At 37.8% G+C, this 11,352-nt stretch overlaps 1 protein-coding gene across 4 annotated transcripts in view; it reads right to left on the bottom strand.

Moving 5' to 3' along the window:
• The window catches only part of grm7 (glutamate metabotropic receptor 7), a 642,411-nt gene that overhangs the window by 41,505 nt on the left and 589,554 nt on the right, over window positions 1–11,352 (bottom strand). For 3 of the 4 annotated variants that reach the window (XM_062973828.1, XM_062973825.1, XM_062973826.1), the window contains one exon: window positions 712–958. The exons of the other annotated variant lie outside the window; for it this stretch is intronic. In XM_062973828.1, coding sequence (XP_062829898.1) covers window positions 712–958 — 247 coding nt within the window. The remainder of the gene's footprint in view (window positions 1–711; window positions 959–11,352) is intronic. 4 annotated transcript variants of the gene reach the window in all.

The following is an 11,352-nucleotide window of genomic DNA, read 5'->3' as shown; positions in this document are numbered from 1 at the left end:
ACCAAATGAAATAATTGAAATCCCACCATCTCTTCCTGCCATTTCTTAGTCCTGATAGAAAAGCTCTAATTGTTGAATAATAAATATTGATTGCTTTAGGATGCCAATCAAAATATACATGGCTTAAGTTTCTCTTTCCTCACTTTTGACACAGAAACACTGTGCCAGTTCTTTGAAGAATTTTTTTTCTAAATTTACGATTAGTTTAGATGGGCCAATTGATTCAAGTTTGTATCCCTAATTCTTATATTTTTTAACACAACTTTGCAGACCAGGGGGTGGGGAGCTCATTCTAATTGCAAATAAAAATGTGGATAAGTAAAGTTGGGCATACACAGAAAGACCATCCAGCTGTTGCCTGCCTCTTCATTTCTGCTTCATAAAATCTATATGTGGAAAGGTATATGAGTTCACAGTATTGGGGGCAATTATTAAAAATAGTTTTATGCTAGAATGCCACCTATAAAAGAAGGCGAGGAAAGCAGAAATAATTACTTGGATTTTGAAGAGGTGCCTGGAAAGTTGGTCCCAGAAGGAAATGGCAATGAGCAGGGGAGAAACCCACAGAGCTTAAAAGATCTTTAGATAAAACTGTGCATAATCTTCAGTACTGGAGATCAGAATGAATGTGTGCTCTAAAAAGAAGGTATTCATCAACACAACTTCAGCAACATTTAGGGACAGAAGGCAACAAGTTCAAGGGCTACTTACTGTTTGGGTCTACATTTTCACAAAGTTCTGTTTTTGCTTCCCCATTAGGTCTGTCGCTAGGTTTATGTGAAAGCCGCGAAGACATAGTTGCTGCTGTCACTACTGCCTTGAAGCTGCGTTTCCGCTTCTGGACATTTAGTTCAGGGTGGAAGATTATGATGTACACTTTCGGCATGTAAAGCATTCCCAGGGCCACTGAAGCACTTAAATTCATGGATATTGTAAGTGTAGTAGTTTGTACGTAGACCTAGGAGACAGAAGATATAAGGGAACTGCTTAAGTATAAGAGAAGTGGGCAAAAGTAATTTAAAAATGAAAATGATGGCTGTATTTTTTCAAGGCAGAATAAGCTAGAAGATAGGATGATCTCGTTGCAGTGGAACTTCTCATATTAGTGGTGTGCTAAATGCAATCTAGATTTAGGCAAAAATTTAAGGGAACTCTCCAAAGTGCTGAATCATATACAGTAGAGTCTCACTTATCCAACATTCACTTATCCAACGTTCTGGATTATCCAATGCAGTCTGCCTTTTTGTAGTCAATGTTTTCAATACATTGTGATGTTTTGGTGCTAACAGTAATTACTACATAGCATTACAGCGTATTGAACTACTTTTCTGTCAAATTGGTTGTTAAACATGATGTTTTGGTGCTTAATTTGTAAAATCATAATCTAATTTGATGTTTAATAGGCTTTTCTTTAATTCCTCCTTATTATCCAACATATTAGTTTATCCAATGTTCTGCCAGCCCCTTTATGTTGGATAAGTGAGACTCTACTGTATTCTATATAGGGAAGACAACTTGAAGTAAAACCCAGAGCACATTCAAGACCCATTGATATGGAAACTACTACCATGCTAGCATGGCTTTGTGATTCCAAATTTTGCTGCAGAATCTTTTTAAAAAAAACAAAACAAGGATCTTATAAATAATTTTGAAACAGAGGAGCAAAACATGTGGTTCTGGTGAAAATTCCATAAATTTCTGAGAGGTATAAATCAGAAAGCATAGGACTATAACTTTACATGCTTTATGTTTGCTCACAACTGAATCATAATATACCAATTTACTGCTGAATAAGTCTGCAGAATAACTAGCACTTTCATCATAAGGATTTATCACTTCCTGCACTTAACCATTGAGTTTTGTAGAGTTTATTGCTGCTTAGCATAAGGTATGGTTGATCAAGTTGCTCTCTCTATGCCATTGTAGTCCAGAAAGGCTGGAGAACAATGCACACATCTGTATGTATTTGACTCAGAATTGCCTGGTATTTCTATTTACCATATAAATCAAGTATAAGCCAACCTGAATATAAGCCGAGGCACCTAATTTTACCACAAAAAACTGGGAAAATTTATTGACTTGAGTATAAGAGGAGGATGGGAAATGCAGCAGCTACTGGTAAATTTCAAAAATAAATATAAATACCAATAAAATTACATTGAGGCATCAGTAGGTTAAATGTTTTTGAATATTTACATAAAACTGTAATTTAAGATCTGATGGAGGATAAGCACCATGAGGTGACCCTTACGGTGGCAAAGTTCCTTGCAGTGGCAGCAAGGCTGAAAAAGAGCCTAGTCAGGGTATTACCTGACATTGTGTAGTTTGTGTTTGTTTAGCAATTTCCCCGGTTTGATTGTTATGTCAACTCTTGTATGTTATTCACTTAACAGCTGTGGGTCCATGGACCATAATAAAGTTATATTATTGTTGTCAGGCCTTGTAATTTAAGATAATAATAAAACTTTAATAAGATAAGACTGTCCAACTCGGATTACCTATATACTCAAGTATAGGCTGACCCAAATATAAACTGGCCAGGACTCTCACTCAAGTATAAACCAAGAAGAGCATATTCAGCCCTAAAAATGGGCTGAAAAACTCAGCATACTCTAGTATATACAATATAAGTCTTCTTGACATGTTTTTGATGGGAGTCGTCTCTCCCAGTTGATGATATTTGTACAGGCCTTTTAGGTTTTAGTGGGGTTTTTGTGATAGCTTTATTCTTGCCTTCTCTCACTCCCAAATAAACTCAAACTGCTAACAAGTTAGTGTTCTAAATGTGACTGGTCTGATGCCATGGGTCTTCCTTTCCCTTCCAGTTGGCTATGCTCATCAGGAATATAAAACTATTATTTCATTATGGCTGACCTGTTATTGCAAGATTTCCTTTTTTTTATGACCCTTCTGTTAAACTATCAAGGATTGGAAATCCCCTCCTTTTTTTGGACCACAGTTCTCAGAATGACATGTGATAAGCAGGAGGGATATGGGAGTTGTAATCTAAAAAGGTAATTTTTCCAAACTCTGTACTGAGAATAATCTTTGATTTCATATGGCATGGCAACAGGTGCATGTATAACTCCAAGTCATTTGGATGTTGAGAGAGGTCAACTGCCCAAGGTCACTGAATGGATTTTCATTGACAAACAGCAATACAATATCTAGTTTCCCAGTCTTTATTCAAGCATTCGCCACAGAGTACAAATGCATATGTGTGCCATCACGGCTTTTGTTGACTTATGATGACTTTATAAGTTTCAATTTTTTTCTTAAGCATGAATACTCATAGATGTTCCTTCCAGTGAAATATAGCCTACAGCATCTGGTAGCTTTAGGATATTTACCACGAGGTTAATATGCTTAATTTACTAACTGGAATCCTATGCTAGGAAAAAGTTGAAGTATAAAATACGTTTTTTTTAAAAAAAATGAACTCCATAACACCATATGAGAAACCAGCAGCAGATTTATTTTTGCTTTAAAGGACTCTGAAAAAGAGAATAATTATACTTTCGTGGAGGCATTCTAGTAGTAAATCAAGAATAAAACCCACCTATTGCCATACCATTTGGAATCAAAGCTCAACAAGAGATTGAACATTTTCAGTCTAGTAAACTAGTGGAGCACTAAAGCATGATTTTAGCCGCCTGCACAATTGCTTCCATCAAATGAGATAAATCTACTTATATGCTGAGAGTTAAGTGCCTCAGTGGGTCACCCACCTGTACAAGCACATAGTGCTTAAGATGAAAAATTGCTCCTTCACGTTGCAGAGCATAGGCATTTTAAGAAGTTCTTGAAGCTTCATCTATTCATTTATTTAGGAGCTTAATGAACTAATGCATTCACTGCAGATTACTGTTTGCCCTTTTAATTATTCTGTGATGAGAACTACTTGCAGAGAGCCTTGGAGATTGATATTTCCTTTTCCTATAAGGCAGTGGTTCTCAACCTGTGTGTCCCTAGATGTTTTGGCCTTCAACTCCCAGAAATTCTAACAGCTGGCAAACTGGCTGGGATTTCTGGGAGTTGTAGGCCAAAACATCTGGGGACTCATAGGTTGAGAACCACTGCTATAAGGAATCTGAAAACTTTCTGGCCAAAGAGCTTTAGTTTTCAACTACAGTCAGCCCACCACAATCATGGGGGTTAGAAACTCACAAAAGTGGAAAAATGTAAATATCTCCAAATTGTCTCCCCCGAAGTCTAGAAAGAAGTAGACTTTAGGTGGATAGTGACTTAAATCACTGTTTCCCTGTCCCTGAATTCACAGAAAGATCCAGTCCATACAATTATAGTGCTCTCATTTACTATGACTGCAATGTCAACCTCTGAAAACCTGCGATTTGCTATTTAAGGGGGGACATTTAAAATTTGTAAGTAGATAACTCCTGTAGAGCATCTCCAAATGATAAAAAGGTAAAGGTTTTCCCCTGATGTTAAGTCCAGTCATGACCAACTCTGGGGGTTGGTGCTTGTAACGGAAAGCCTTATTTTATTGGGGATTTTTGTCTAAGTTATTTAATGTTGATTCAGTGGTAAAGGTGGGCAGGAGTTAGCTACTGCTGATTGGCTGTGAGTCACTATGGTAATGTAGCTGCTTCTGTAGAAATGTAACTATTTCAAAGCTAGCAAGAAAGGGGCGGAGCTAGCTGGATGAAAAAGGAGGGAATGTTTTAAAAAGTAGTCAGTTATTGAAGTTCTCTATCCGGTGAGCTAGGAAGAAGACGTCTGGAGTTCAGTTATGTTCAGGTTCTAGCGAGAGAGCTAGAAATAAGTTGTCTGAAGTCAGTTAGGTTTAGATTTCCAGTGAGATAGAGCTGAGGAAAAGGAATACCGTTGAGACAAAGTTTCAGTCAAGTGGTTGATGTTAAAGAATGAAAGATATTATCTATATTATGTACAAATGAAACTGAAGAAGTAAACCGTTGCAACAAGTTACGCTTTTTGGACTAAAGAAACCATAAATAAATAATCCTTTGTTTTTAATAAAGACGGTGTTCCTGAGTGGTGAATTGCTCTACCTAGAGTCAGCGGAAGATTTGTCTCACATACTTCCCCTCTGTGTCACATCATCTAATACATGCACACGCACAGACTCAAGTGTTTATGGCTGGCAGTGGCTGGGATCCTGAAAGAAGGATTGCCCCCTGTCATAGTGGGATTTGAGAGATCCCATATTAAAAAGGCGTGGCAAAGGTGTGGGATATTAAGAAGAAGATTCCCTCAGCCTAAATGTAAAGGGCTTTGGGCAGGGTATCCCACATTTAATAGTGGCAGTGGTTGGGATCTTGAAAGAGATTTCCCCCCTGCCTGTCTGAGAAGCCTCTCTTGTGCCTTTTTGGAAGTGAGCCTTGCAGTGCTCATCTCCATTTCTAAGCCAAAGAGCCGGCATTGTTCATAGACACCTCTAAGGTCATATAGCCGGCATGACTGCATGGAGCACCGTTACCTTCCTGCCAGAGTGGTATCTATTGATCTTCTCACATTTGCATGTTTTGAACTGCTAGGTTGGCAGGAGCTGGGGCTAACAGCGGGCGCTCATTCCGCTCCCGGGATTTGAACCTGGGACCTTTTGGTCCACAAGTTCAGCAGCTCAGCGCTTTAACACACTGTGCCACCAGGGACCCCATGATAAACCCCAGGATTTGACAGGATGCAGCCAAAGCATTTAAAGTATTAGAACTGTGGACTGTGAAGGGGCCACCACAAAATGCTGCGGGTCATTGCATATTTCATAAATGCAATGAAATAAATGTATTATTATTATTATTTATTTTCATCATTTCTATGCCGCCCTTCTCACCCGAAGGGACTCAGGGCGGCTCACAATCTGGCAAATTCAATGCCGGTATACAGTACAAAAATAAAGCATAGCAATTAAAACAATCAGTTTAGAATAATCCAATAAATCCATTTAAATCAGTACAATAAAAATACTTAATCCATTCATCCACATAAACCTTGCACGTAAACCTTAATCCGGGCCGAGTTAAAGCCATCATAATTCATTCATTAAAAGCTTGTTCGCAAAGCCAGGTCTTCACCTTTTTTATGTATGTATGTATGTTTCGTGTGTGTTTTTATTAATTGTGGACACAAGAAGAGTAATAATATAATGTATCTTATTTACATTAATCTTACCACACTTACCAATTCCACACTTATCAACCTCTTGTGTCTAACAGTTTTTCTTTCCTCCCCCCCCCCCCAACTAGGAACAGTTGCAACTTCAATTCGAATATTATTTGAAATGATCAATCCTGAAGAGAATATGATTTAGTTCTTTATATTTTCTTTTTCCTTTTACTCTAGCTATCAGTGCTCCCTGTTTTGAATCCCAATTCTTTTTATAGCTGCCTGTTGTGTTTTTTAACCTTTTTTCAAAAATATAATCCTGGAACATACAGTCTGCAAAATATTCAAACTATTTTTTAAATTTCCATTTTTCCTTCTCTTTTCAGTCCAAGGCTATGATATCTGCCCATTTATTTGTGTTGCTCTTGCCCTCAATTTTCTGAATAAAAATCCCCTTTTATTCAGCTCTTCTTTTGGTCCCAATAGTTCTTCCATCTCTTTATTTTATTATAAAGTTTTTGTATCTTGTCACAATTTCATCACATATGCATAAACGAGTATTTTTTCTGCATTTGTGCCAGCATAATTTTGATGATTATTTAGTTACATGGGCTAATTTGAGTGGGTTTCTGTACCGTTTGGTCAATATTTTCTGTTGTGTTTCTCTGGTCCTAATATGTCTAATTTTTAGTGCAATCTGACTCATTGCATTTTAAATTGTCTTTCAATATGTTGTCGAAGGCTTTCATGGCCAGGATCACAGGGTTGTTGTATGTCTTTCAGAGGTTGTGAGGATGCCTGCCATAGATGTGGGCGAAACGTCAGGAGAGAATATTTCTGGAACATGGTCACACAGCCCGAAAGACATACAACAACCCTGTATTTCAATATCTCAACTAATGTTTGTTTCAATTAACTAATGTTACTTCAATTGGCCCATTTCTTAATTATTTTGCTAGGGACACTAATTGGTAATACTTGAAACAAAAATTAAAATTTAGGTAAAATCATTTTAGCAATCTTAATTTTGTTTGATATACCCCAATTTCAATTTTTCCAATTGTAAATTGGTTTATTAAAATTTTTCCATAATTGATTATAATTTAATTGTATTAGGTTATTTATATTTTTGTGGATGTATACCCTCAAATATTTTAACTTCTCTCCCAGTTTTATTCCCAGGGTGGATTATATTCCTTTTAATTTTTAAAATTTCTTTATAGTATTGGTTACTTCCTTTACAGAATCCTCTGGTGCCCTGAGTAGAAACATTGTGTCATCAGCATATAAATTAATCTTAATTGGTTCCCGGTCCATTAAGAAAATTTATCTATATTCTTTGATTATTTATTTATTTATTGTACTTATACTCCACCCTTCTCACCCCCGAAGGGCGACTCAGGGTGACTTACAAACTATGGCAATAATTCAATTTCAGATTCAGACAGTAAAAATAACAGTAAAACACAATATTATAAAATGATAAAAGCATATACATATCATGTATAAATAATCTTTCAGATTATTAAAAACATATCAAATGTGAAGGACCAGCTAAGTTTTATACACATTAAACCAATCGCTTTCACTGTTCTTATACAGGTAATGTCATAGTTATGGATCATATTAATTCCCAAAGACTTGCTTACCAAAGCTTAAGAGTGAGGGGGCTGTTCTGATGGCACTGGGGAGAGAGTTGCATAGCCATAGGGCCATCATTGAGAAGGCCCTGTCTCTTGTCCCCACTAACCGCTGCCTGTGATGGGAGTGGGACCGAGAACAGGGCCTCCCCAGATGATCTTAAAAATCACACTGGATCATAAAGGGAGACACATTTCAACAGGAAAGCTGGACCAGAACCATTTAGGGATTTATAGGCTAAGGCCAGCACTTTGAATTGTGCTTGGAAGCAAATTGGCAACCCATGGAGCTGATGCTACAAGGGCATTGTATATTCTCTTTACCCCACTCTGCTTAACAATCTGGCTTCTGCCTGTTGGACTACTTGACACTTTCAAACAGTCTTCAGAGGCAATCCCACATAGAGTGTGTTGCAGTAGTCTATGCGAGATGTAACTCAGAGCGTGTACCACCATGGTTCAGTTTGACTTCCCAAGGTACGGGCACAACTGGCGCACAACTTTTAATTGTGCAAAGCCTCCCCTGGCCTCTGCTGAAACCTGGGGTTCCAGGCTCAGTGATAAGTGCAGGAGAACTCCCAGGCTGCGAACCTGGGCTTTCAGGGGGAGTGTAACCCCATCCAGCACAGGCTGTAACCCTATAACCTTGCCACTGATCAGGAGTAGCTCTATCTTGTCTGGATTCAATTTCAATTTGTTCACTCTCATCCAGATTCTGTTATTTTTAGTAAGTTTAACTAATGGCTCAATTGTCAGTGCAAATAGAATGGGGGAAAGAAGGAATCCTTGTTTATTCCTGCTATTGATCCTTATTGTTCTTGCCCTAGATCCATTGATAAGTAATCCTACCTGATTGCCTTTGTATAATTCCTTAATTAATTCACAAAAATTCCCTCCTAGTCTTCACATACTTTGGACAAGTACTGATGACTTTGTGTATTGAATACCTAACATCCAATTTTATTATCAAGAATTTCTTTTTTCTATCATTGTGTGGTGCATTACATTTAGTTTATTCTTTATTGGGCCAGCTAATCTCTTTTTTAAAAGAAATCATATGTATTTATCTATTTATGTATGTATATCTTGTTGCTGCAGCATAAGAACATGGCAATAGTTGTGTAATTTTCGATCAATATTCTCACTTTGGGTAAAATCTTTAAAACTTTTTTTCATGAGAAAACACTTCTTTTCAACATAAAAATGTGGAGTGACAAAGGTAAGTGCTAATTTACAAATAATTTGTCGCAAAAAGCCAGGAAATGAATACTAAGGAAAATTATTCCATGTACTGTATTATTCCATGTATTATAACTTGTTCTTAGGATATTAAACAAGCAATCAGATAGTACATGGCTGTTTTGTAAAAAACAAACAAAACTAAAAGCACCTTTCTTATACTTAATTCAATCAAATGCCTGAAATGGTTCCAATCAATTGAATTAGGATGGAGGTTTCTTGGCCTAATTTATTGGTCAGCCCAGGAGCTGCATGAATAAATTAAAGGCACTTAGACTTAAATCTAGTTATGTCTTCCATCTAGACCAAACCCACTGAATCAATGGAAACTTAGTAGACCAATGCATTAGTAAGTTCCACTGATTTATTATCTACTCTAATTGGAGTAATACTTGGATTTATACCTTGAAGAAGTTATATCATCACTGGGCAGGTTACTCCAGAGTATTTCTGCCTTGGAGTTGCCATGGATCTAGCATGTACCTGCTGGCCATGTCCAGATGGTTCAGCCAATCCCCTGGCTGGTCCATCACTTCATCTACATGACACCGCCACTGTCCCAACAGCCACAGAGTTCCCCAAAAGCACCTGGCAATTACTCAACACATTAGCTGATGTCAGAATGGATGTCCACATGATTGGCAAGGAGGGGAAAGAGCAAATCCTTCATTCTTGCTAGTCAGGTAGGTGTCCCATTTTGACAGCAGCAAATGTCACCACAATGAGGAACTGCTCAGCAATAGTTCTGTGGCCAATACAGAACAGCAGTGTGATATGGTAATGAGCCACCCACCCCCTGCACTGGATTATTATTATTATTATTATTATTATTATTATTATTATTATTATTATTTATATCCTACTGTTCTCCCTAAACAGAACCCAAAGTGGCTTACAACATTATATAAAAGACAATACAAAGCAACATACATATGTAAAACAATAACCTATAAAAACAATTTTACAATAAGAAATAAATAAACATATTTAAAACATTTGTCTAATACAGTCAACACAAGGAAGGGGTGATGGCAGCAATGTCCATTTGGACCTGAACTAAGTGTCCAGATTGTCACAAAGCCCCATGATACTCTGGAGTTTCCTGTAAGCTCTGGAGTATTTCCTGACTTTGTTTAAAGTTGATAAATGACAGGTTAAAGGAAGAAAAAAAAAACCCTGAATAGTCACCAGAAGTGTCAGTGCGTGATGGAGATAGCCAGGTGAGTTCAGAGATCTCTGTTCACATAGACATGTTTTTTTTCACTTTTTTTTACAACAATTCCAATCATAGAATCATAGAATCATAGAGTTGGAGAGACTCCACGAACCATCCAGTCCAACCCCCTACCAAGAAGCAGGAAAATCACATTCAAAGCACTCCCCGACAGATGGCCATCCAGGCTCTGCTTAAAAGCCTCCAAAGAAGGAGCCTCCATCACACTCTGGGGCAGAGAGTTCCACTGCTGAACAGCTGTCACAGTGAGGAAGTTCTTCCTAATGTTCAGGTGGAATCTCCTTTCCCATAGTTTAAAGCCATTGTTCCGCGTCCTAGTCTCCAGGGCAGCAGAAAACAAGCTTGCTCCCTCCTCTTTGGAAACATACTTTCCTCTCCCTTTCCCCTCCTCCATGGAATTATCTCACAAAGTAAGTGAGTTTATTCTAGGGAAGGGTTTTTTTTTTTAGAAGTGGTCTCACAGCCTCCTTGAAGTAAGATCCTGCTCTGATCTAAAGAGGCATTAATCATTAATTAAGTGTTCAGGAAGAGCCTGAAAACCTGGCTCTTCACATAGGCTTTTGAATAAGTACCACCCACTGTATGCTAAACCCTTATACTAGCGGTTACTACTGACCAGTTGTACCTGTTGGTTAACTCCAGTTTAAGGTTCTCCCCATGATCTTATAGCACCTTAACTTCCTCCATGTTTACAAGTTTTACTCAGTGCACTTTGCCCAGTCCATTGTATGATTTTATTGCTGTGTTTTATCATGTGTTTTATAATGATTGTGATTTTATTTTATACCTTTTAATTTTATTTGTGTGTTTTTTGTATTTGATACCATTGTATGCTTGTTTTATATCTGTGAGCTTCCCTGACCCACTCCACCAGCTCCCCTCTGGCCTGTTTTATGAGCCAGGAAGGGCAAGATTCTAAAGCACATATGGTGGCTCTCACATCTCCTAGAATCTTGTCCACGTGATCAAGCTACACAAATTGAAAAGTATCCATCAACACTGGACAAGCAGGAGCCAAGGTTGCATCCACCGGAGCTGTATCAACTGTGGTGTCTAAGTCAGAGTGACTTATGATGACCCTTAAAGTGGCCCTCTTATTTATTTTTCTTGACAAAATCTGTTCAAAGGAGGTTTGCATTTACATTCCTCTCAGGC

Source organism: Anolis carolinensis, chromosome 2 (genome assembly GCF_035594765.1).
Source record: "Anolis carolinensis isolate JA03-04 chromosome 2, rAnoCar3.1.pri, whole genome shotgun sequence".
Taxonomy (NCBI): Eukaryota; Metazoa; Chordata; class Lepidosauria; order Squamata; family Dactyloidae; genus Anolis; species Anolis carolinensis.
This window is presented reverse-complemented; position numbering and strand designations above follow the sequence as displayed.